The sequence below is a fragment of the Monodon monoceros genome, unplaced genomic scaffold (assembly GCF_005190385.1).
Source record: "Monodon monoceros isolate NGI ecotype Baffin Bay Population unplaced genomic scaffold, NGI_Narwhal_1 Super_Scaffold_10, whole genome shotgun sequence".
Taxonomy (NCBI): domain Eukaryota; kingdom Metazoa; phylum Chordata; class Mammalia; order Artiodactyla; family Monodontidae; genus Monodon; species Monodon monoceros.
Genome location: NW_021703766.1, coordinates 49,383,845 through 49,411,366, shown reverse-complemented (window position 1 = coordinate 49,411,366; position 27,522 = coordinate 49,383,845). Strand labels below are relative to the sequence as shown.

At 47.3% G+C, this 27,522-nt stretch overlaps 1 protein-coding gene across 1 annotated transcript; it reads right to left on the bottom strand.

Annotated features, from left to right (window-relative positions):
- Positions 1 to 6,911: 6,911 nt before the first annotated feature.
- LOC114903329 (paraneoplastic antigen-like protein 8A) lies at positions 6,912 to 8,629 on the bottom strand. The gene is given in 3 exon segments (XM_029236124.1): positions 6,912 to 7,566; positions 7,568 to 8,443; positions 8,588 to 8,629. Coding segments are annotated over 2 exon segments (1,443 nt in total). The 5' UTR covers positions 8,356 to 8,443; positions 8,588 to 8,629.
- Between the last annotated feature and the right edge of the window lie 18,893 nt (positions 8,630 to 27,522).

The following is a 27,522-nucleotide window of genomic DNA, read 5'->3' as shown; positions in this document are numbered from 1 at the left end:
GGGATATTATTGGGGAAGAACATTCCTCTTCATTTTTAAAAGGAAGAAAATTCTGACACATGCTAGGACAGAGATGAACCTTGAGGACATTATTCTAGGTGATACAAGCCAGTCATAAAAAGTGATTCCACTTCTATGGTGGTTGGTGAACGCTGGAAGGAGGATGCAATGGAGAGTTATTGTTATTGGTTCGAGTTTCAGTTTTACAAGATGAAAAGATTCTATGGATGGATGGGGGTGATGACTGCACAACCACGTGAATGTACTTAATGCCACTGGACTGTACACTTAAAACAAACGGTTCAACTGCTACATTTTATGTGTATTTTACCAAAATGTTTTTCAAAGGCAGCACAAAGCTACCAATTCACCTACCCATGGCACATTTAACACAATGTCAAATATGTGTTCATATCTCAAAGGAATCTTTATTCCAAAACCTCTAGAAAAACAAGTTATCTCGGCAACCTTAGTCAATGCGCTTTAGGTTATAGAACACAAATATTGGGGAGGAAAAAAATGGCCTGTCATCCCGCCTCTCAGAAAACAGCCCTACTGACATTTTACAGAAGTAAAAAGAATTCATGGGTAAGGCCAAAAACGCAAAAGGTACAAAAAAGGAACAAAGTGAAAAAGAAATTCTTCTCTCCCCATCACCTTCTCATCCCTCTCCCCAAAGACACCCCCCGTTTAAAATATTTCTTACTTACCTTCTAGTTATGGTACTTATCATAAAGGATTTTAAAGACCCAACAGCCTTACCCATTACTGTAGAGTCTCCCACCTTGGGAGGACTCTGTGAAGTTGATAAGCCCCATTTTACAGATAAAGAAATGAAGGGGAAGGGACCTGCCCGAGGTCACACAGTCAGAGAGTGGAGCTGGGATTCAAACTCAAGCGAGTTGTCTCCCTTACCCACTCCCCTAGGCTGTGTCTCCCCCAGGCCCATCCTGTGGCCTGCCCTCTAGGGTCTCTCCAAGGCTTTACTCTGAGCTGGACAACTAAAGATTTGTCCTGAACCTCTATAGGAGTCATTCGGTATCTATTTTGTCCTCTCTGCATCCCTCTTGAAAACCAGTCCCTCCCTTCTTCCACTGATATCTGGAGGGGCTGGCTGTCTATCAAAGGGCCTACACCCACTGTCACAGGGATATGTGACCCAGGCTGGCCAATCAGGGCACTATGTTCCCATAGCCACTCTGGTTTGGAGCTAGACATGTTATGGGGGGTGGGGGGACTATCAGAAGTCTTCCCTGAGACAGTATCTGGAACCATCGGAAAACACACCCATTTTTACTGGGAGCTTTCAGGATCAAATAGCTTTACACTGCTGGTAGCTACCTTTGTCGCCATGGAGAGGCTGGCCTGAGAAGGAAACCAACACACAGGAAAGAGCTTAGAGTGGCAGGGGAGCCAGATTCCTGAGACTTGTCTTTGAGCAGCTGGATACAAACGTACCTGAAGCCATTAACCCAGACACTAGGCAGCCAGATGATGAAAACTGGAACATTCTCTAAGATATATTAGGTGAAAACACAAGGTCCAGAAAAATGTGCATAGTATTCTTACATTTGAGTGAAAAAGAGGATGAAAATATATCTGCATATAAATGCTGTAAATCTTTCATCTACATAGAGCATCTCTGGAAGGACACAAAAGAAACCACTAAACTCTGGAATCTAGGGTGGATGGGTGATTCAGTTTTCATTGTATTCCTTTTCGTAGTTTCATTAATCAGGAAACTGTCAGGCGTGAAATAAGCTAATTCAGATTGCTGGGGGAGGAGAGGATAGGCAAAGGCAAGAGAAAGAAAAGAAAAAGTAAGGTATTTATTGATTCATGTAACCCCAAAGTCCAAGAGTCAAACAATATTCTCTCTTTCTCTCTTCTGCATCTGCTTTCCTCTGTATTGCCTTGGGTTCAGAAAGTCTACCCGCTCTGACCTCACCTCCTATTTCCCCTCCTGCTCACTCTGTTCCAGCTGCACTGGCCTCCCCGACACAAGAAATCCTCCTGCCTCAGGGCCTTTGCACTTCCTGATACATGGTGGCAAGATGACCTCCATCAGCATCTACTGGTCTGTTTTTTTTTTTTTTTTTTGCAGTACGCGGGCCTCTCACTGTTGTGGCCTCTCCCGTTGCGGAGCACAGGCTCCGGACGTGCAGGCTCAGCAGCCATGGCCCACGGGCCCAGCCACTCCGTGGCATGTAGGATCTTCCCGGACCGGGGCACGAACCCGTGTCCCCTGCATCGGCAGGCAGACTCTCAACAACTGCGCCACCAGGGAAGCCCTTATCTACTGGTCTTTTACATCTAGTAGTTTACATTCTACTAGTAGGGAACTCCAGAAGAGAGTGGAAGGACGTAAAAACAAATCAGCTCGGTGGGCTGAAGTGCATGCTGTTTTCCCAACGGTGGTGGAAGAATTAAAGTGGTAAAATCCGCTTTGGTTTTTACTGACTCATGAGTGATGGTCAACGGCCTGGCCATGGGAAACCTGTCCTTTAAAGGAATGCCCAGGGGCTTCTCTGGTGGCTCAGTGGTTGAGAATCCGCCTGCCAATGCAGGGGACGCGGGTTCAAGCCCTGGTCTGGGAAGATCACACATGCCGCAGAGCAACTAAGCCCGTGCGCCACAACTGCTGAGCCTGCACTCTGGAGCCCGCAAGCCACAACTACTGAGTCCATGTGCCACAACTACTGAAGCCCGCGCACCTAGAGCTCATGCTCCGCAACAAGAGAAGCCACCGCAACGAGAAGCCGGCGCACCGCAATGAAGAGTAGGCCCCACTCAAGGCAACTGGAGAAAGCCCGCGCGCAGCAACGGAGACCCAACACAGCCAAAAATAAATAAATAAAGGGATGCCCATATGGGGCACAGCCCTGTGGAAATCACTAGGGGAATTTAGGAGGTGCGTTAAAGTAGGACATGTCGGTGCCTTTCAGAACTCCCAGGTTTGGAAGGTGACTGGAATCCACAGCAGATATTCCCATGTGGTCCCTTGAGTTGGTCACCCGGGGCCATGGAATGAGTGGCTATGGGGGCACTGCAGCAATACAGAGAGGGGCTGAAGCCAGACACAGTCCTCTTGCACCCTCTGAGGCACAAAATGCCAGGAAGAACTGCTGGATCTGCCAACGAGAGACACAGACTGCACGTGGCTGTACGGCAAACCCTCTGGTGGGAAGGCCTGATCGTACGTAGCCGGCACGTGAGGCTGACGCCGCTAGCCCGGGGGGGGCGGGGCTCCAAACGGAGGTTGACGGAAGTGGAAACTGACTCCAGACTAGGCTTTTCTTACTCAGTGGAAGATGCAAGTGCCCAGAGTCCTATAAAAAATCCACAAGATACTGGACCAGTTTGGACGGCAGAGCATCACTTCTTCAGATCAAGGATTACACTTTACAGCCCGTATGTCCAACCACGAGCAGAGAAATCTCCTCCTCTGAGTAACAGTTGGATGGAGAATTGGAACGGGGAAGGGAGCCTGTGAACATCGTAGCTGGATCACGACCCTCCCCCCTCCTGACTCACTCAGACTAAAGTCGAATTCCATCCTTCCTGAGTCGTTTCCTCACTTCTTCCTTGCTTCCCTCCACTGCAGCCACGCCGGCCTTTTTCTCAGACCAGGCACCCTCGTGCCTCCTTTCACACCGATTGTTCCCTCTGCTTGGGATGCTGTCCCACCAGCCAGTGGTCTGTCTCATCCTTCACCTCCTTCAGGTCTGTTCAAACGTCACCTCCTAAGAGAGGCGCTCCCTGACCACTGTGTAAAACAGCCAACTCTCTCTTCTCTCTCGCACACACACTCACCTCGACCCTCTCCTGCTTTATACCTTGTCACAGTACTCACCAACCCTTACCCGCCGTCATATATCTATGCATATGGTCCACCTCCCTGCTGGAATGTCAGCTCCCGGAGGGTAGGGCTCTGTCTTGTTCCTGGCTGTCCCATGGTAGATGCTCGATAAATTCTGGCTAAACAGAAGCATGAATGGATGAGCAAACTTTACCTTCAGGTCCTCCTGGTGGCGTGCAACCCTCTCCTCAGCACCGCGCGCCATGCCCTGGAGGCCCCTGTGGCCAGGCCTTGCTCTGAGGCCCACCCCTGAACAGAATGCTGCGCCGTCCAAGCAGCGGTCTGAGGGGTTTCCTTGGACAGCTGACTTCCCCTGTACCCCTTGGAGCCCCATCCCTGGATCTCCTCCCACTTCCGGCCATGTTCCCCCACTTCCAGCCTTTCCTGACAGACTGGGTGCAAACTGGAGGGAGTGGCTGGTCATGGGAGGTGCATAAAGATCTTGGCCAAACGTGGCTTTTCCCATAGAGGGGCGAAGAAAAGGACCCAATAAATTGACCTCTGACCTGGGTTTTTATGTGTGCACACTCCAGTGCCTAATTAGCTCCCCCATCCTCGAAGTCCAGCTTCCCCTTTGGTCTCTTGTGCATGAGGTGACTCTGATGCGGTGGCCCCCTGGTTCAGGCGTCCCAAGCAGGGGAGGGGCTTGGTCAGGAGGAAACTTAACTCGATTTTTTGTTGAAAAACCTCAGCTTCTGTCTGAGGGGAAGCTGCTTTTAAAAATAAACTCGCCTTCTCAGGTTAATTCACAACACCAGGTACCTGTTCTAGAAACTTCTAAAAAATGCAGACTCTCTGGGGAAGGCTTTCACGTTGGTGGCAGGCCATGTAGCAATGAGAGGCATCTTGATGACTTCTTCTCTCACAGGAAATTGACGACCCTTCCAGCTTGAACCCAGGTCTGCAACAGCTGGGCTGGGTGTCTAGGACAGTGTGTATTGTTCAGTGGGGGGGAACGCTTTTCTCCAATTAAACAGTCCATACCACTGGCACCTATAAGAGACTCAACAGATACTCAGTTTGCTAAACTTTATTTTACAGCATATACATTTACATTTACTAATCATGGTGTCAATTTGTTAACACAACGAAGCCCTAGCGGACCTGATTCTGAAATTAGGAGCGGGAGAGCTGGAGGCTTTTGTCACCTCGAATGGCCAATTCACTCCTCTGTTTTGATTTGCTCAGACCCAAGGAAAACCATGACGCACACAGGTGAAGAGCTACAAACGGAAACCACCTCCTTTCTTCCTGCGTCCTCAGACTCATCCAGGCTTTTGAAATGAATCGTCAACAAGAAATCTGTTTTCAAAGTTGAATCACCAACAACATCTAACAACTGTTCACATTCTTTATCACAAAAACTGAAGCCAGAAGAGAGACCCTAAAGCTCTCTCTGATAGAATATGAATTACTGCGTGCCGTATTGATACATCTGCCACCACACAATTGAGCATCACAGCAGGACAAGAGTATGTGAATTACAAAGGGAAACTTCTTTCGGAGTTTTCTATGACAGGCCATGCGCAGGACCAACTTCTCCCACTTGGAACTTTTCCTATCAGTCACATTTACAAGAAATTCAATTATAGGCAAATAGGTGGTGGAATCAACGAATTGGATACCTGTACCAAAACAAGCTAACTGGTGAACACAAGGTCATATTTTGATAGTCTCTGATGTGACTTGTTTGACTTATGACACATTCAAGTAGTCATCTTTCAGTTGTTGCTGTTTTTTTTTAAATGCATGAAAAAATAGATTCGGATTACTTCTTTAAGCACAGCTTGGGCTTCCCCGGGATACAATCTGGAAACCACTGAGCTCAGGTAACCCACCCCTCCCCCGACTCCTGCACACCCAGGACACATGGCATTCTGGTCTAGTCAGAGGGCAGAAATTCACAGCCAAGTTTTAAAGAATGTTTTTCTCTCTCTTCCTAGAACGTGAGATTTGGTCTTCAGCCTCAAAAAGAGTTTGGGGGTATTGGATGGAATTAGAGCCAGGGAGCCAGGAATCCCAGAGTCCTTTCCTACCCATTGCTCCCACATGCTTCCTACAAGGGTTTCACCCCAAATGGGAATCCAAGTCCCATTTTTATTAACAGGACCGAAAACCAAACACTTCAAGGCCTAAGTGGACAATCTTTTTCCCCCAAACCGATGCTTGGGACCTTAACATCCTCTGGTTAGAGAACTGGAGGATGGATATTGCAGACCAGTAGCAGCAAGGAAGTCAGGTCTGCAGCAAAGATCTTGGCTTAACCTACCCAGTGGTCGAAGCAGAGAAAGGGAAGAAGGAGCGAACGGTCGCCCCGCCCTTTACAATGCCAGGCCCTGCAGAGATTGGCTGATTATCCAGAAAAGGAAGCAGGGGATGGGAGAGAAAGGCCGAACGTGGATGAACGTAACAGTGACCTTGCCCATGTGCCAAGGTGAACGTTTTAGAGTTTTCCCAATCTGCTTAGTGACTCTCCAACCTCTGAAGGTGAGTCTAGGAGGAGGTGAAAAAGCAGGCCTGGCAGAGAAAAAGCATAGGGTTACGCCTCCTTACCCTAATTCCTCCCACCTAAATCTCACATACCATTTACCTCTGAGAGCTGGATCTCTACGAACTGGGTGGGTCCCTAAAACAGTGAAAAGTCAACGACAAGAGAAACGTTGTTCCCCGCTTGGAACTTCTTCCTTGGTCTTTTCTTGACTGCTCAGGTGCAGACGGAAATCTAAGTTTTCTGGGTTCTGTGGATAAATTAGAACAGCTCGAGAGGGGAAGCAGGGAGAGGTGTCACTGGAAAGTTTTTTCACTTCCTTGGAACTTCTAAGTCCTTGAACATTTCCATCTCCCAAACAGGCCTCCAGAAAACTCCACCCTCAAAGCCACCTACTCTGACAAACAATATATAACCCCAAATTATTCAGTTCTTACTGAGGAAGATGGATCAGATGAAGTGTCAGATGACCGGAGAATACCACGGAGACACTCACCAACAAAAGATAGGTCAGTGGGTTTGCTCTGCCACCTCCTGTCCCCACAGGTATCCCCAATGTTGGCCTCAGGGGCTCCTAGGAGGGGGGTCAGGGCTCCCAGACTCTAAAACCTCAACTGGTGTGTCACACACTCCCTCCACTGCACTGGGGTCCTCCTCAACGACCATCGGACCCTCTGTCCCCTTGGGTTCCTCCGTCCCCACCTGCCCATGCTGTTCCTCCCCCTTCAGCCACTTGTTAACACAACCCAAATGACTTCTGCTGTCATTCTCACCACTGGAGGCATGAGGAGAGCCTTGTGGCTTGGCTTTTGGACCCTGGGAGGTTGAGGCTGGTGGCTTAGCGTGCTGTGGGCTCCGAAGGGCCTTCTGATCCAATGCATCCCTTCTCGAGCCTTGCCCTTTCTTTGGAATCTCTGGCTTCTTCCTGGTGTCTTCCGAATCGACAAGGACATAAGAGACGGGACCCAAGCTCACCTTCTTTTTCTTCCTCGTGGGGGCAGGGCTCTTTGCCGAGGCCCAGACCATGGTATTCTTCTTTGGTGGACCCTCTGGACCGCCATCGTGGTCTGACTCAGAGGCAACTCCAGGGCTCGCAGCTTCTGCCTGGGCATCGTGGGGCGGGTTGCTGGGAGACTTCCAGGCACATTTTGCTAGGGCCTTCTTCAAAGCTGACCCCTCCTGCTTCACACAGGGCTTTCTGTTGCTCCTGATATATTCTGCTGTGGGAATGGTTGCCTCTGGATTTCTTCCAGGGCACTGGTTCCTGCTCAGGAGTTTTTTTCTGCTTCTTTCTCCTGGGGCAAGTCTTAGCTCCAGCCTTCTGAACCAGAGGTTCAAGAGGGTCCCCCTCATCTTCCACGTCATTCCAGCCGTCCGGGTTCTCCATCTTCAAGGCAGAGCCCACCTCTGCAGCCCACCCTGGCTCCTTCTTGACCTTCCTCGCTGCTGCCAAAGCCAAGGATGCCACTGCTTGGGCCTCAACAACCTCTGGAGCCCTAGCTTCCTCCCGGCTGCGGATCTCGCCATCCATGCACCAGATGATTTGCACCACCGCCCCCAGAAGCACCCCCAGAGCTTCTGCCCAGTTCTCTGGGGGCTGATTCCGGTTCTGGGGTGGTGGGGACTGGCTGAGCTGCAGCAGGCGGACCACATCCTCCCAGGTGCGCCCCTCTGCAGCCAGGAATTCACTCAGGTTTTTTAAAAGCTCAGCATCCTGGGTGGGGTCCCGACAGACCACTCTCCAGATGCCCCCCCTTCCAGGGAATTCCCGGGGTATGGCCCTCAGATTCACACCCTCGCCTACCTCAATGAGGGTAGCTTTGGCATTCTCTTCCCTCAAAAAAATCTTGTTGAGCACAAAGTACGGGCCCAGCGGGGAGAGGACCCCATTCAAGGTCTCCTCAATTTCCACTTGGCCACAGTCCTCCGGGATACCTGTGACCAACAGGCACCTGTGGATGTCCACTTCCATCCCCCGGCACCAGTCCTCCAACAGGTTCACCGCCATGGTCGTGGACACCTGGCAGCTCGATTCCCACGTGTACTGAAGAGTCTACGACGTGGACCGGGGCTGCAGTGGTCCCTAAACAGCAATCCTGTAAGGTGACAGGAGAGGGAGGTCAAATTGCCAGGAACAAGGCCAGGCTCAGAGTTCTCAGCTGCCCCCTCCAAGGCTGGCCTGCAGGAGGCCTCGCGCTTTCCCAAGGTCTTGCTCCCCAAACCGGGCCCCGGGTGCTCACACGTGTCCTGGAATCGCCGCAAACCGCGAGCGGCCTCCCCGGGGCCTGGCTCTCGGCCAGCCCGTCAGGGAAGCGGCAGCCCCGCCTCTGACCGCCCAGACGGGCCAAGGAGAGGCCGCCGGGATGCAGCCGGCTCGCCAGGTGCCAGCTCGGGCCACGCCGGCACGGATGCTCTGGGCCAAGCGCCCGAGACGACAGCGTCCGCTCCCGCTCAGACAGGGCGCGTCAGGTGGCGTCTCGCCTGGGTCCAGGCAGCTGCGCTGAGCCGAGGCCGGCATCCCAGGGCGCGCTTGCGCACTTGCTTTCGCGTAGTACCCGCGGTCTCCATGGCAACCGGTGGTTGCAAGCTAGCGCGTGGGCTGTGCAACTGGGCTGGGGAATCGCGTGGGAGTGCGACTGTTCACCTATTCACCGCGCCCGAGGTCTGCATGTTCTCTGATTGCCCTCCCGGACCCGGTCTTTCCACCTTTCTCTACTCAACATGGGCCTCCGGGACGGGGGTGGGGGGTGCTGACTTCTACGGCTGCACCAACTACCCTTCTTACCCTCAGCCTTCCTGTTGGGTTGAGCCAACAAGACTCCTAGGAGACAACAGAAAGCAGAGGGCGCGAGGAAACAGCAGCTTCAGTCCCCCTGAGTTCCCCTAATAAAAGCCACAGCTCTTGTTGAGAGCCTTCTAGGTTAGCTACAGTTCCTTGTTCCAGAAATTTCCAGAAGTTTCTAGAAACTTCTCTATTTTCCACCCCCTTCAAGCCCGGGGATAGTGCCTCACCTTTCCTTGCTGGTTTCCTCAACTCACTGCCTACAGGTAACACCTTTGTTAATAGTTAATGAAACAGTCCTCAGTGACTCAGGTTGAGTTGCCATGTTTCCTGTCAGGCCCTCACTGATACATCTATCAATGTGGCTTCCTAACTGTGCGATCTTAAACAAGAAATGTGAGCTCTCTGAGCTCCTTCCTCTTCTTCACAATAGGAATACCAATAAAAACTTTCCTGATCTGGAAATTTTGAAGATTAGGGGAGATCACATATGAAAAATGCAGTGGGCCTGGGTATTCAACCAAAATCTGTTGTTTGGATTCATTTTGGAATTGACCTTTGCAAGACCAAATAGCCAGATATCCATTTCACTTTCCTCTCTGATATCCCTGAACTTGGGCATGATCAATATTTGTGTGATTGATTGCCCGAGTTGCCATCATATTTTAGACATCATTCAAATTGCTAAATTTGAATATTCACATTCCAGTAAAGACAAACACTCTAGCTATAACTAAAGGTTTATTATTTTTTAAAATTTATTTATTTTATTTTTGGCTGTGTTGGGTCTTTGTTGCGGTGCACAGGCTTCTTATTGTGGTGGCTTCTCTTGCTGTGGAGCATGGGCTCTAGGTGCGTGGGCTTCAGTAGTTGTGGCGTGTGGACTCAGTAGTTATGGCTCGAGGGCTCTAGAGCGTAGGCTCAGTAGTTGTGGCACACGAGCTTAGTTGCTCCACGGCATGTGGGATCTTCCTGGACCAGGGCTCAAACCCGTGTCCCCTGCATTGGCAGGCAGATTCTTAACCACTGCGCCACCAGGGAAGCCCATAACTAGAGTTTTAAAATCTCAAGTGTTTAACATGTTGAAATTCTATGAATCAGCTGAAGAATGAATGTATGTCACTATGCAGTGGTTTTAAAACGTTGCCATAAATTCTTTAACATTCCTTCTACAAAGAGGTGGGGATCTATGTCCCCTCCTCTTGAATCTGAGCAGACTTGTAACTGCATTAACCAATAGAGAGTGTGGTAGAAAGGAAATGATTGAACCAATAGTATCATGGAAGGGAAGCTATGTGACTCCTCAGGCTAGGAGGCCATGCAACTTCTTCCTTTTTTTTTTTTTTTTTTTTTTTGGCGGTACGCGGGCCTCTCACTGTTGTGGCCTCTCCCGTTGCAGAGCACAGGCTCCGGACGCGCAGGCTCAGCGGCCATGGCTCACGGGCCCAGCCACTCCGCAGCATGTGGGATCTTCCCAGACCGGGGAACGAACCCGTGTCCCCTGCATCGGCAGGCGGACTCTCAACCACTGCGCCACCAGGGAAGCCCCGCAACTTCTTCCTTGTTCATTGGGACAATCTCATCCTTGGATCTTTGAGCATCCAAGTAAGAAGTTCAACTATCCTCTGGCTGCCATGCTGTGAGGAAGCCCAAGCCACATGGAGAAGCCACATGTGTGTGCTCCAGTCAACGATTCCCAGCTGAGCCCAGCCTTCAAGTGATCTCAGTCCAGGCACCACACATGGGAGTAAAGAAACTTGTAGATAAAAAAAAAAAAAAAAAAAAAAAAAGAAACTTGTAGATGATTCTACCCCCCAACCACTTGAGTCACTCCCTAACGACTTACATCATCCCAGTTGAGGGCTAGACATGGCGTAGCAAAAACAAACCATCGTTGCTTTACCCTGTGTAAATTCCTGACCCATAGAATCAGTGCCTATAACAAACAGTTAGTTCTATGCGGCTAAGTTTGGGGATGGCTTATTATGCAGCAAGTAATAACAAGAAGATATTGCAAAAGTAGAATGCGTCTAGGATTGGTGATGATTGACATTACTTCAAAAGACGCAGAGAGCAACGATCTTTGGTCCCTGAAAAGATTCCCCAAAGTAGCTTTTTCTAGCGGTGCACCGAGTTTCACTTCATGGGTTTGTTTCAATGATATACCATCATTACTATCAACAAGATCCTCCAGGTTCTCAGGTGATGAGACAATAAATCTTCTACTTTAGTCAGTTACTTTTAGCAAGGAAGGAAAGGTTGATAGTTTGGTGAGCGTCACCATCAGCTGAGCTGGTCAAATATGTCTTGTTTCTTCTTCATCCATTTAGTATCATAAAGCAGAGTAGCCAAAAGAGCAAGTTGCAGCTGACTTTGCTACAAGATTATACACCCAAACTTAAGAAAAAATTGGGTACTAAATTTAAAAAATTAAATTGTAATAAAAAATTTTGAATTTGATAGAATTTCAGATTTATTCTTTTATTCCCTAAAGTTCATTCTATGATGGTGATTTTTGCCTGTGACCAAATACTCAGCATTCAACGTTTTATTTTAAAAAATGTGTATTTGGGGGCTTCCCTGGTGGTGCAGTGGTTAAGAATCCACCTGCCAATGCGGGGAGGCGGGTTTCATCCCTGATCCGGGAAGATCCCACGTGCCACAGAGCAACTAAGCCTGTGCGCCACAACTACTGAAGCCTGAGCACCTAGAGCCCGTGTTCTGCAACAAGAGAAGCCACCGCAGTGAGAAGCCCGCACACCGCAACGAAGAGTAGACCCTGCTGGCCTCAACTAGAGAAAGCCCGTGAGCAGCAACGAAGACCCAATGCAGCCAAAAAATAAAATAAAATAAAAAATGTGAATTTGGGGGCTTTCCTGGTGGCTCAGTGGTTAAGAATCCTCCTGCCAATGTGGGAGACATAGGTTCCATCCCTGACCCAGGAAGCTCCCACATGCCACGGAGGAACTAAACCCATGTACCACAACTACTGACGCCCGTGCACCTACAGCCCGTGCACCGCAGCAAGAGAAGCCACTGCAATGAGAAACCTGCGCACCGCAACGAAAAGTAGCCCCGCTCTCCACAACTAGAGAAAGTCCACACACAGTAACGAAGACCCAGCGCAGCCAAAAATAAATAAATAAGTAAACAATGTGTATTTGGTCCTGACATAGTAAACTGTTATCATTGTAAACGCAAGAGTTCCAGGAGTCCTCCCACTGTTTTTTTTTTTTTGCGATACGCGGGCCTCTCACTGTTGTGGCCCCTCCCGTTGCGGAGCACAGGCTCCGGATGCGCAGGCTCCGGACGCGCAGGCTCCGGACGCGCAGGCTCAGCGGCCATGGTTCACGGGCCCAGCCGCTCCGCGGCATGTGGGATCCTCCCGGACCGGGGCACGAACCCGTGTCCCCTGCATCGGCAGGCGGACTCTCACCTACTGTGCCACCAGGGAAGCCCCTCTCCCACTGTTGAGTGGAATTCTTCTTATACCATCTTTCCATTGACCTGGAGTTTGCTCTGGGATGGTTGAACCATTGGGTCCAGGAAAGTAACAAGAAGATTGGTAGCATAATGTCTACCAAATGGGATGTTCTTGTTAGAAGAGTGTAGCAAGTTGTACTAAAATCTAGTGGTAGCACAAGGGCGCTGTTGTAAATTTGCTGATGGAAAATGGATAAAATTAAAAGGTCAAAAAATGCCAAGTGTTGATGAGGAGAAGATTGACTGGAACTCTCATACGTGTAATACGTGTACACGTCTCGTGTATGTGTATTTTGGAAACGCTTTGGCTGTATCCACTAAAGGAAAGCAGATGCTAACCCTACAACTTAGGAACCCCACGCCTAGCTATGTATGTACCCAACAGAAATGTGTTCACTAAAACTACAGACAAGGATATTCATTGCAGCATAATTCCTAGTGGCCAAACTCTAGAAGCTACTCAATCAACAGAAGAGCGGATAAACTGTAGAATGTTCACACAATAAAATACTAAACAATTAGAATGAATGATCTACAATGACACACAACAATATAAATGAATCCTGCAAAATCTTGAGCAAAAGAAACCAGATACACAAGAGCACATACTGTATCATACCATTTATATGAAGTACAAAAACAGGCAAAATTAACCTATGTTTTTAGAAGTCGGGAGAGTTGTTTCCTGTGGAATGTCTAATGACTTGAAATGTGTCTCCCTCCCGCTCTGTTTCTTGTTCTGGTTGTCGGTTATAGGTGTGTTCCGATTGTGAAAATTCAACATGTTATATGCCTATGATATGTGCACTTTTCTGTAAATATTTCATACCAGTCTTTGCTGTTTTGCTGATTGATTAGATGTGAGGTGCAAGGTAAACTAAGCAAATGTGACCCCAGGGCTTTGGAACGAGTAACTAGAAGGGGCATGACGGCACTTAGTTTTATACGGGGAAGGTTTGATGGAGAACAGACTTGGGAAAGAAGGGAGAGGGTGAATCAGAAGTTTAGTTTGGGCCATGATGAATTTGAGATACTGTGTTGAGGGTCACAAGACCACCCTCAGTTTCAATGATTTGCTGGGAGTCTTCCTGGGACTCAGAAAAATGATTGTACTCACAATTATACTTTATTACAAGGAAAGGATACAGTTAAAATCAGCAAAGGGAAAAGGTGCATAAGGCAGAATCTGGGAGAGACCAGGTGCCAGCTTCCAGTTATCCTCTCCCAGTGGAGTTACATGGACAGCACTTACTTTTCCCAGCAACAGTGTGTGACAACACATACAGAGTATTGCCAACCAGGGAAGCTCACCTGAGCCTTAGTGTCCAGGATTTTTTTTTTCTGGGTCAGTCATGTAGGCATGGAGCACACATGTGACTGACTTTAGTTACTCAGCCTTCAGCACCTCCAGAGGTCAAAGTGATGTTGCGTGGCACAAGGCCACCACCATAAATTGCATTATTAGTACAGGATCCTCTAAGGCTTAGAGGTTACCCAGGAGTCAGAGAAGAGCTAGTTGATTCTTTAAAGGGCACGGGGTTTGGACAACCCAGACCTGTTGAGTTAACTCTTCACTACACGGATGCCTAAGAGTGTTTCAGTCAGGGTTCAATCAGAGAAGCAGATTGAGTTAATTAAGCATTCCAAAATATTAAAGAGATAAATAAATGCGTGAGAGAGAAAAACTTTAAATTTTTTATTTATGTATGAACAAACAAATATTTATAATTACATATACAATATACAATTATATGTATAGGTAATTATAAATATATATTTGTACATATGTATATATGCATGTGTATATATATGTGTGTGAGTGTGTATGTGTGTGTGTAAGTGGAACCAGCTGCCTGTCCCTTCTCCCAACAGTGAACCACGATGATTACCAGTGGATCTAAAAATAGTTTTGAAGCAACTTTGGTAGGAGTCCTGGCTGTGGTTTCCATGACAACACTTCCAACTGCAGTTTCCTTGACAACACGTCCATGCAGCCCCAACACTTTCACCCATCTTGGCACTTTAGGGTTACCTTTGCATCCTCTTCCTCTCTGTTTCACCTTTAGGTTTTTATTTTGTCTTCTTGTGTACTTTAAATGAGAACACACAGAATTTCCATGAATACTGAGGTCCAGGGGCTCTGGGCTCCCACCCAGATTTCCCCTCCTGAGTAAGTTGTAATAACCCACTGTGGTGGTTCTGTGACTCATCTGACTTGTTCTATCCGGTTTGTGCTGTGAGAGCTCCTTCTTGCTCCAGAGTTTCTTCAATTTGTACTTTCTAAAGGTCCTGTGACATGGCTTTCCCCGTCCATGCTAACCCCCAGACTGCTAACCTCAGCATCTGATGTGAGTCTGCACATATATTTCTCCATCTCATATAATCATTAAAAATACACAGACTATAGGGAATTCCCTGGTGGTCCAGCGGTTAGGCCTCCACGCTTCCACTGCAGAGGGAATTAAGATCCCACAAGCTGTGCAGTGTGGCAAAAAAAAAAAAATACACAGGCTATTTCCAAATACCCATAATTTATTTATATTTTGAAAAAAATTATTGTTAAAATACTCCAGAAAAAACAAGAGGGTAGGGGCATAGAAGGAACAAGATTGGCTGTGAGTTGACCCTGAAAACAAATTGTTATAGATGGAGGTCATTATACTATTCTCACTACTGTCGTTTACATTTTTTAATTTCCATGAATTTTTTTTTTTAAGGAAAGAAAGAAAATGTCTTCTATCTTTGGTATTTTATTTTTCATTTTTCTTGCTAACAGAAAGAGTAAAATGCATCCCCACAGGATTTTATTGTTTTAATCCTAACTGTTCTCATAATATCTGGTACTACAACTTTTAAAAGGTAAAATTCATATTGTTAACTGGTTAGAAAGAGTCATCCTATCTGTCTGTCTGTCCTTGTTTTGTTGAAATATTTAACCAAATAAATATATACCCTGTTCTCTATTTAAATAATTATTCTCATAATTTTAGAAAACTGTCATTATTAAATATTTAGATATATGAAAAAAGGTATACACAATAATAGAATGAGTGCCTGCATGCCAGTTTACCCACCACCCCACCCCCAGCTTAAGAACTGAATCATTTCCATGTTCATTTACGTCTTTTTCAGCCATGATCTTCCACTATTCTCACCTTAGGATGTTTGTACTTGCTGTTCCCTGTGTGGTTCCCTCCTTGCCATTCAAGCCTTGGTCCAAATGTCACCTCCTCTAAGAAGCCTTACCAGATTCTACCTAACTGCAGGAGTTTCTCCTTCACACACACTCACAAAAATCACGTTGGCTTATTAGGGTATCAGTTAGCATCATTGCATAACAGACAATTCCCAAAGTGGTTTAAAGATAGTGCATACACTATCTAAATTTGTACTCCCCATGACAACAGAAGGCCACAAGGGTAGGCACCTTCCCTGTCTTTTTCACCATCAGATTCTAGACAGTGTTTGCCATAAAGGGACATTTAATCATTCTTTGCTGAATGAATAAATGACTGCATCCATTGACTGTCCTGGGTTGGAAATGGAGCCAGCCATTTGGACAACCACTGGAACTCTGAAGCCAGAGAGTGAGACACTCTCTTTAAAAATAAATAAAAAGACAAAAGAAAGAGGGTTGCCTCTGTCTGCAGTGCTGGGAAGGGAGCCAGAACAAAGGAGTGCTTATTCATCAGTGTAGACAGGTAAATAGTAAACTCCACAAGAGAGACGCCCGCCCTCCCCTGCCTTAGAGGGTAATTTTTTTTCTTGATGACAGTCAATGAGGCCAGTCACTCCAGGTGGCCATAAATCCTGTGGGTGGCCATTCCAGGGAAACTTTTCAACCTGTACTCTCTCTGCCTCTTCTCTCTAAGCTCAGGTCCCCCTAGTCAAATCAAGGTTGGAGTATTCACAGCTCAAGCCCCCTTCTCACCACCACCCTCCATTACTCTTCACATGTACATTTTCAAAAATCTCCACTGCTTGTTAACAGGCCTTACCACAAAAATTTACTTTTTATCCTGGCAAGCTTTCCCAGTGGATTTCTTGAATTCCCTCTCCTCGTTGGTCCAGCTAAAAGAACCATCAGATGGTCAGAGCCAATGAGAGCCATCTTCTAGGACAACCCCTGTTGGCCTGACTGTAGTGCATGCTGAGACCCAGAGAAAGTGAGGGCCAGAGGTATGGGGGTTGTAATCAGGAAGAACAAATCTGACTCCATACTGGATCTGTTTCTTTTATTTTAACCTTTGTATTTTATTGCTTTTGCTATAAGTTATTCACTAAAGGGATGTTGCCTATAAAGCTTAAAGTATACATAATAGCCCATCTCCAGGAACTCTGTCTCCCATGCCTGAGCGTTAAGCTAAAGTACCTTTGTTTAGCTCACAGGAAACATCCTGACCAGACTTACCTGTGAATGGCTGCAGGAAGGAAGAAATTAACACATCCCCTCTGGAATCTGGCTGGAACCAGGAAATACAATAACTTCTCACCTTTTATACTTTACCTCCTTACCTCCCCCTCTTTGTTTTATAGAAGAAACTAACATCCACCCCAGGCAAGGTGGTTCTTTGGGATACTAGTCCACCATCTTCTCAGTCTGCTGGCTTTCCAAATAAAGTTGCTATTTCTTGCCTCAACAATTCATCTCTCGACTTATTGACCTGTCATTCAGTAAGCAGTACAAGCTTAGACTTGGTAACAAGGTAACCTCAGGGATGGAGCTGAGCACTTGAATGTGCCTAGGGGCTCTTGTAATAATTATGATCATCACTATTATCATTGTTATATTAATATAATATAATATAAAATTACTATCATTATTATTAAGCATGGTTCTAGTACTGTTTATACAGCAGTGAACAAAACAGATAAAATCCATGAGCCTTGCAGATAGATGGAGTAGAGTCTTTCCAGACAAGGAAACAGCCAGTGCAAAGGCCCAGGGGCTGGAGATCGTGAGATGTCTGAGGAGCAGCAAGGAGCCTAGTGTGACTGGTGCAGAGGGAGGGAGGGGGAGAAGGTGGGAGTTGTGATCAGAGAGGGACTGAGGTCTTGGGAGGACTTGGCTTTTTCTCAGAGGAACATGGGAGACACCATGGGGTTCTGAGCAGAGGTGTGATCTGATATGAATTTAACCCTCACAACAGGCACATGGACTAGAGATTATCAACCCATTATATAGATGAGGACACTGAGGCTCAAAAACCACACATCCAGTTTGTAGGGAGCCAGGATTTGGTGAGATTATTTTTTAAACATTTTGGCCACACCATGTGGCATGTGGGATCTTAGTTCCCGGACCAGAGATCGAACCAGAGACCCCTGCAGTGGAAGCACGGAGTCTTAACCGCTGGACCACCAGAGAAGTCCCGGGAGCCAAGATTTGAACTTACATCTGTCTGGCTTGCTGTGTCCCTGACCGGGGACTTGGACCCCAAGCAAAGAGGATAAGGGCAGCCTGGTGACCCTGGCTCTGGAACTGAGCAGAGTAGATTTGGGAAAACAAAGATCCACAGAACTCCCTGAGTAGGGCTGGGCCTGGAAGAGACCGCCAGCCGCTCTCATCAGAGACCCTCCTCCTCTGTTCCATCACCTGCCAACCAGAGACCAAACCTCATGGCCAGTCCTAAGATATGTGATTATCCAAGAGCAGTTCTGGGGAGGATCTGGAATTTACCTTTCTTGTTCAGCTTGGATTCCTCCACTCACTGTAAGTTTTTCTGGAGTCTCACAGTGCCCTGGGCTTCTCCCTTCAAAGCCTTCGTCACACTTGACCTGGATCACACCTCCTTGTCCTTCAGGGCTCAGCTTCCTCCAAGAAGCCCTCCCTGACTGCCCAAGATGGGTCCAGCGCCCCCTTGAGGCTCCTTCGTCCCAACTCTGCACACTCTGGGTCATCACTGCCTGGAGATGGGTCTGTCTCCCCCACTGGATTGTGAATCCTGGGGGGTCAGAGCTGGGGCTGTCATTGGTCACCTCTGTGTCCCCAGCACAGGCCGAACACAGAGGAAGGGCTTGGGGAATATTTTTATTGGATGGATTTGCCATAAATTCTCCAAAGACACTAATGCAAGAGGGGAGGACGTTTAAAGTGATGGTCATCTTGGGTCAGACTCATGACCTCAGAGCTGGGAAACCTTGAGCACATCACTCCATCTTTCTGAGCCTCAGCTTCTCTGTTTGCAAAATGGGGTGTTGGGAGGATTCTGGGGATGATACATATGAATCTCAGGGCCTGGCACATAGAACTCACTCAGCACATAGCTTTCATCACTATTATTATCCAAGATGGGGAAATGAATGGTTTTCTGGACAAGCACTTATTTTATCTTTTCCTAATTTGTGTGAGGGGGGCAAGTATGAATAAGTGTCTTAATCTGATTATAGAACACCAAAAAAGAGCAATAGATAGCTATTATGAAAGAACATACTGAAAAGAGGACAATAAAAATCTTCCACAGGGCTTCCCTGGTGGCGCAGTGGTCGAGAGCCCGCCTGCCGGTGCAGGGGACACAGGTTCGTGCCCCGGTCCGGGAAGATCCCACATGCCGCGGTGCGGCTGGGCCCGTGAGCCATGGCCGCTGACCCTGCGCGTCCGGAGCCTGTGCTCCGCAACGGGAGAGGCCACAACAGTGAGAGGCCCACATACCGCCAAAAAAACCCCCCAAAAAACAGAAGCAATATTGTAACAAATTCAATAAAGACTTTAAAAATGGTCCACATCAAAATAAAAAAATTTAAAAATAAAATAAAATACGGCCTCATGCTTCAATACCACGGAACTGGCAACTCTATCCCCTCCCAGGGCCATTCTGAGTTCTCTCTCTCTTCCTCTCTGGAAATAATCGACAAAACCTTGGGCTTATGTGTTGGGGGGAGAGATGTGTTCTCATCTGAGCTGGGGCTCAGGTTACAGCCACCAGCTGCAGGCCCTGAACTTTCTCCTGACAAAAAAATACCCAGCAGCTGTCTCCACTCTCTAAAGGGAAGGAACAAGGTTCCAAGGGAGGAAACATGGCCAGGAAACTGGGAGGCCCCATGTTCTTTTCCTTTGCTTAATTTATTTTTCCTGAAAAACTGCCACACAGCAAAATAATCTATACAGTAAGATTGCATGAATATAACATTCAAAAACAGTCAAATCTATAGTGTTGAGAGATGCATAGCTTGGTAATAAACATACATATCTATAGAAAAGCAAGGAAGTGTTTATCACAAAGCGGGGTATGATTTACCCTGGGGGGAGGGAGGAATTTGTGATGAGCAGGACACGTGGGGCTTCTGGATTGACCGTTTCTTGATGGGTCATAGGACCATGGAGTTTGCTATGTTTTTTGTTAAACTGTGTTTGGGGCACATGTCTGTATGCATGAGACATATTCCATGACTTTTAAAAATGTTTTTTACAAGCAGCTACTCATTCAGGTACAGCAATGGAATGAATGTTATGTCTACTTTCTAGAATGTTCCATGGATGAAAATCTGAACCCAGCGGTACAAGTGCGCATTTTAAAAAGACCGAATGCACAAAACAGTCAGGTGAAGCTTCTCTCATTTATGTTGTGGACACTGATCATATTTCTTCCTGGTGTCTGGAAAGTGTCACGTGGTGAGAATAGTAGTCTTGGCTGGTGACTAATCCTGCTTTTTTGTCTGAAGCCTTTAACTAAAGGACAAAAGGGAATAAACTATTTTATTTATTTTTCTGAAAGAAGATGTGTATTGTTGTCTTAAAATTCTTTGAATACTAAATTATGTTTACATTTGCCAAACATTATAAATGTCTACTTGAAGATGGCAACACAGCAGAAAGACAACTGGTAAACCAAATTTAATAAACAACATGAAGAGAGGTAGATCATATTCCCTTGTGGGCCTGAAAGATATCACGTGGAGGGAAAAATCACATATCTTTGGGTGTGTCCTCTTACACTGTTGCTGGGAATGTAAATTGGTGCAGCCACTATAGATAACAGTATGGAGGTTCCTTAAAAAACAAAAAATAGAGTTACCATATGATCCAGCAATCCCACTCTTGGGCATATATCTGGAGAAAATTCTAATTCGAAAAGATACATGCACCCCAATGTTCATAGCAGCACTATTTACAACAGCCAAGATGTGGAAGCAACCTAAATGTCCATCAACAGATGAATGGATAAAGAAGATATATATATATAATGGAATATTACTCAGCCATAAAAAGAATGCTATTTGCAGCAAAATGGATGGACCTAGAGATTATCATATCAAGTGAAGCATGTGAGACAGAGAAAGACAAATATCATAAGATATCATTTATATGTGGAATCTAAAAAAAGTGATATAAATAAACTTATTTACAAAATAGAAATAGACTTACAGACATAGAAAACAAACTTATGGTTACCGGGGGGATAGCGGGAGGTGGGAGGGGGAGATAAATTAAGAGTTTGGGATTAACACATACACACTACTATGTATAAAAGAGATAAACAGGGCTTCCCTGGTGGCGCAGTGGCTGAGAGTCCACCTGCCGATGCAGGGGACGCGGGTTCGTGCCCCGGTCCGGGAAGATCCCACATGCCGCGGAGCGGCTGGGCCCGTGAGCCACGGCCGCTGAGCCTGCGCGTCCGGAGCCTGTGCTCCGCAACGGGAGAGGCCGCAACAGTGAGAGGCCCGCATACCGCCAAAAAAAAAAAAAGAGATAAACAACAAAGACCTACTGTACATACAGCGCTGTAAATTAGCTATACTTTCATTAAAAATGGTTTTTAAAAATGACATATATTTAAGCCCTAAATGCAAGGAACTGGGCTATGGAGGACATTAGGAGAGGGGTCGTGGTAATGAGGAACATACATCTGACCCACGACTAAAGAGATTTTATTCCAACTGAAATAAGGTTTATGCAGGAATGAGGCCACCCTCCAAGGCCACCCACTCACACACCAGGAAGGTTTTCAGCTTAGAGGTTGAAGGAAAAAATGAATCATTTGTACATCTTTCTTTTTTTTTTTCCTGGCTAGAGCTGGCGTTTCCATTAAAATGCTCCGTGGCCGCCTCACCCTAGTTACTTGTTTTTGGTTTTTTTACCCTCAGTATCATTTGTATAGACATTCTTTATCTAACGATGTAAGTAATATATGATTACTATAGAAAAACCTCGATAAACATGGAAAAATTAGCCATCGTTTTGCCACGTGTACACCATTCAAACATTTTGCTGTGGAACATTTTGCTTACTAAAGTTAGATTATTGGTTTTAATTCAAAGAATGTAGAAGGCTTTTGGGGACTTCCCTGGCAGTCCAGTGGTTAAGACTTTGCCTTCCAATGCAGCGGGTGTGGGTTTGAGCCCTGGTAGGGGAGCTAAGATCCCACATGCCTCAGGCTAAAAAATCAAAACATAAAACAGAAGCAACATTGTAACAGATTCAATAAAGACTTTAAAAATGGTCCACATCAAAAAAAAAAATCTTAAAAAAAAAAAAAGAATGAAGGAGATTTCAAAGTAAGCCATATCAGTCTTCCCATGGCACATAAAAATAATTATTATTACTTTTAAAACAGCACCACCACCGACAGGGCCCAGGGCCGCCATATAGAATGAAAGGAAGCTTTGAGGGGGAATCAGGACTCCCGCGTTCTTCTCCTTCTCTGTCACCAACTTGCCCTGTGACCTTAGCAAGATCCTCCCCTTAACTGGCTTCAGCTCTTTGCCTCTGAAATTGGAGGATTGCAGTAGAAATGGTTCGAAGCCCTGGTCACACGTTAGAGTCACCTGGAGAGCTTTTCCAATTACGATGCCTACGCCCCATCCCAGACCAACAGGTTCAAACTCTCTGGGGCTGTGGCCAGGGCATTCCAGTTTTTAAAATGCTCCCCAGGGGGGGCTTCCCTGGTGGCGCAGTGGTTGGGAGTCCACCTGCCGATGCAGGGGACACGGGTTCATGCCCCCGTCTGGGAGGATCCCACATGACATGGAGCGGCTGGGCCCGTGAGCCATGGCCGCTGAGCCTGCGCGTCCGGAGCCTGTGCTCCGCAACGGGAGAGGTCACAACAGTCAGAGGCCCGCGTATCGCAAAAAAAAAAAAAAAAATGCTCCCCAGGGAATTCCAATGAGTAGCCAAGGTTAAGAATCACCATCCTGGGAGTTCTCTGGTGGCCTAGTGGTTAGGATTCCGGGCTTTCACTGCTGCGACCCGAGTTCAGTCCCTGGTTGGGGAACTGAGATTCCCACAAGCCACATGGTGCAGCCAAAAATAAATAAATAAATGAAAAGAATCGCCATCATCATCTTTTAATCATCCTTTATCTGGGGTTCTGAGTCAGTAGTTTCCAGGGAGGAGAGGACCCAGGCTGCTGCAGCTACTCCAAGGAACACACCTTGAGAATCACTGCCGTAGACGTTAGTTAACTCTCTCCCTGCTGTGACATCCTACAAGTTTATGAGTCTCTGGTCATTATAAACAAAACCGAGAAGGATTGGGAGTCTGGGATTAGCAGATACAAACTACTTTATATAGGATGGATAAACAACAAGGTCCTACTGTATAGCACAGGGAGCTATATTCAGTATCTTGCGATAAAACATAATGGAAAAGAGTATGAAATAGAATACATATACGTGTGTAACTGAGTCACTTTGCTGTACAGCAGAAATGAACATGACATTGTAAATCAAATATATGTCAATTAAAAACAAATGATTCCTGGATGACAACACGTTTTTAATAGTGAAGTCCTCTTGTGGTTGCCCCATAAAAGGTGGTTTTGTGGTTGGCTGGATCAAACACACCCCAAATCAGTTGGGATGTCGAGACTTTATGATACCACAAGCACCAAGAGGGTATAAAAAGGTTTCTTACTCACATGCTGGATCTTTCTGGAGAGTTCAGGGCAGGCACAAGGCAGTCTGGTGGCTTGAACAGAATTGGAGTGAGTGAGTTGGGTCTTTACGGTAGGTGGGGCTGGGGGTTGTAAGCCTTGACCTTCACACCATTGCCAAGGACAGGAGGGAGTGGGCTTTTCTATGAGCTTTCCCAGACATGGGGCGGGTGATCTAAACGCTGTGGATGGTCAAACCTCAAAAAGAAAGTCGGGGGCTTCCCTGGTGGCGCAGTGGTTGAGAGTCCGCCTGCCGATGCAGGGGACACGGGTTCGTGCCCCGGTCCGGGAGGATCCCACATGCCACGGAGCGGCTGGGCCTGTGGGCCCGGAACCTGTGCTCCGCGGCGGGAGAGGCTACAGCAGTGAGAGGCCTGCGTACCACCCAAAAAAAAAAAAACAAAAAAAGAAAGTCAGGGGACTTCCCTGGCGGTCAAGTGGTTAGGACTCCACACTTTCACTGCGGAGGGCCCGGGTGGACCCCTGGTTGGGGAACTAAGATCCCGCACAAGCGCGTGGCCTGGCCAAGTGGTTGGTGGGGAGTTGGCCCCTTTATTACAGAGGTGTTACATTGTGAGTACATTTATACATGATTACAAAATGTAAGTGGCACAAGGAACGGGCAGACCTTGCTCTGGGCTGAGTACTCTGAGTCCTCTGTGCTGAGGACTAAAACTTTACAGCGACCAGCAGGGAAGGGGCTGCATCCAGCATTGCCCCATTTTCAGATGTGGAAGCTGAGGCCCATGGAGCTGAAAGACTTGTCTAAGTTCACACAGCCTAGGAGTGGGGAGCTTAGCACTTGAACCCAGATCAGGCCTCCAGAGATTAGACTCTTGGCCACTCGTGCTGTTCTCTCTCTCTCTTTTTTTTTTTAATTAATTAATTTATTTTTGGCTGTGTTGGGTCTTCATTGCTGCGCCCGGGCTTTCTCTAGTTGCGGTGAGCGGGGGCTACTCTTTGTTGCGGTGCGCGGGCCTCTCACTATCTCGGCTTCTCTTGTTGAGGAGCATGGGCTCTAGGCGCATGGGCTTCAGTAGTTGTGGCTCACGGGCTTAGTTGCTCCACGGCATGTGGGATCTTCCCAGACCAGGGCTCAAACCCGTGTCCCCTGCATTGGAAGACAGGTTCTTAACCACTGTGCCACCAGGGAAGTCCCACGTGCTGTTCTCTTTTTTTTACAGGAACACAATGAAAACAAAATCCTTTGTTCATCCATACACATATTTTCTCTTTTTCTGGTAATTCAGATGGTAATGCACAAATGGTAATGTGCATCCAGGTCACCTCGGTGCCTGGTTAAAATGCAGATCCTGAGGCAGTAGTTCTAGGCTGGCGCCTGGTGTCTGCTGTTTAACCAGCTCCCAGATGATGCAAAGGGAGATGGCAAGCACTGTTCTACACTTGCCATTTTCAGTAAACAATACTTTTGTTCTATCATCTATCCATGTATCCATCCCAATTTTTTTTTTTTTTTTTTTGCGGTACGCGGGCCTCTCACTGCCGTGGCCTCTCCCGTTGTGGAGCACAGGCTCCGGACGCGCAGGCTCAGCGGCCATGGCTCACGGGCCCAGCCGCTCCGCGGCATGTGGGATCTTCCCGGACCGGGGCACGAACCCGTGTCCCCTGCAACGGCAGACGGACTCTCAACCACTGCGCCACCAGGGAAGCCCCCTGACAACATCTTGATTTCAGACTTCCAGCCTCCAGAACTGTAAGCGGATACATTTCTGTTGTCTTAAGCCACCCAATTTATGACAGGTGGCCAGAGCCGTTGTTTCTGTGATTGGCTGTGACCAGCACACCAGCTTCTGGTGGCCCCAGGTGGTCCTGGGCTTGTGGCAGCATCACCCCATCTCTGCCTCTGTCTTCACGTGGCTGTCTCCTCTGTGTCTCACTGTGCCCAAATTCCCGTCTCCTCCCTTTATAAAGACACCAGTCATATTGGATTTGGAGCCCATCTAGAGATCCTTAAAGGATTACAGCCGCAGGGCTTCCCTGGTGGCACAGAGGCTAAGAATCCGCCTGCCAATGCAGGGGACACAGGTTCAAGCCCGGGTCCAGGAAGATCTCACATGCTGCAGAGCAACCAAGCTCATGCGCCACAACTACTGAGCCCGTGCTCTGGAGCCCGCAAGCCACAACTACTGAGCCCATGTGCCACAACTACTGAAGCCCGCAGCCTAGAGCCTGTGCTCCACAACAAGAGAAGCCACCGCAATGAGAAGCCCACGCACACCACAACGAAGAGTAGCACCCGCTCGCTGCAACTAGAGAAAGCCCGCGTGCAGCAACGAAGACCCAACACAGCCATAAATAAATAAATGAAAAAAAAAAAGAATTACATCCACAAACACCCTATTTCCAAACAACGTTGCACTCCAAGGTACTGGGTGGACCTGAATTTTTTTCCTTGGCCGCGCTGCGTGGCTTGCAGGATCTTAGTTTCCCAACCAGGGATCGAACCCTCGGCAGTGAAACCTCAGAGCCCTAACCACTGGGCCGCTAGGGAACTCCCTGGACCTGAATTTTTAAAAGACACTCTTCAACCCAATACACCGCCTTAAGCAGAAAAAAGCTTTGTTGGAAGTTTCAGAAGCGGGCTCAGAGAGACTCTGACAGCTTGACAAGAAGAGGATCATCTTACAATTTTTCTTTTAAAAAGTAGTTCTGCTTAATTTCCTTCTGCACACACATCACTTTACATGACTGGATAAACGTGATCGCATAGGTGGTGACCCTTTGTGCCCTTTGTGGTTTAGATCCACCCCCCACCCCACCCCATTCCCCTATAAATGCCCCTTTTTCCTGCATAACCAGGTTAACTAGTGACTTGTGTACTTATTGAGCACTTACTGTGGGCCAGGAGCTACTAGAAGCCCTTTACATGTCTCCCAGTCACCCTGCAAGGCAGATACTATTATCTCCATTTTACAGATGAGGAAACTGAGGCCCAGAGAGGTCATCTGAGGTCACACAAGTCACAGAGCCAAGATTTGGCTACGCTGTAACCCTCACCTTTATAGCCTGACACAGCCGTTCACATTTTCTCATTGTTCATGGACTCATAGAGATACAGAGGTTATTTGCAGTATTTTATTTTTGACAAAAAAAAAAAAAAAAAAAAAGGAAATCCTATGACATACAACTTTTCTTGCCTCTCCCTGTGCTTACTCCAAAGGACCCCAGTCCGTACATTCCGGGTGTATAAGACACCAGCGTGGTGTTGCACCATCATTTTCAGCCACTCTCCCAGCAATGGCATTTCCGGTGTTTCTGATGTTCTGCCCACGCAGGTAAGCCACCCTGAGGCTGGAAACCCAAGCCCCAGGCCAGCCTGCATTGCACTAGAAATCCTCACTTTTTTCTGAGCCTACTAATTGTCTTGTGCACATCAGTGATTGTCTTTATTTGTCGTGTGTACTCAAGTCTTCCTTCCTTAAATGTAACTGGTCAAATTAGACCACTGTTTAGTGGCGTGTTCAGAATGTCTGGACACATCTTCTTCTTCTTTTTTTTTTTTTTTGGCCGCACGGTTTGTGGGATCTCAGTTCCCCCGCCAGGGACGGAACCCGGGCCATGGCAGTGAAAGTGCCGAGTCCTAACCACCAGACCACCAGGGAACTCCCGGGCACATCTTCATTTTTTAATGAACTAGGGGACTTTTTAAAAACTGCGACGTGATTCTGACGTTTCTAGGGGGTTAGAGGTATCCTGAAGAGTTTGCCTGAGCCTTGGTGCCTATGTTTTTTGTTGTTTTTTTTTAAAGAAGATGTTGGTGGGTAGGAGTTTATTAATTAATTAATTAATTTTTGCTGTGTTGGGTCTTCGTTTCTGTGCGAGGGCTTTCTCCAGTTGCGGAGAGCGGGGGCCACTCTTCATCGCGGTGCGCGGGCCTCTCACTATCGTGGCCTCTCTTGTTGCGGAGCACAGGCTCCAGACGCGCAGGCTCAGTACTTGTGGCTCACGGGCCTAGTTGCTCCGTGGCATGTGGGATCCTCCCAGACCAGGGCTTGAACCCGTGTCCCCTGCATTAGCA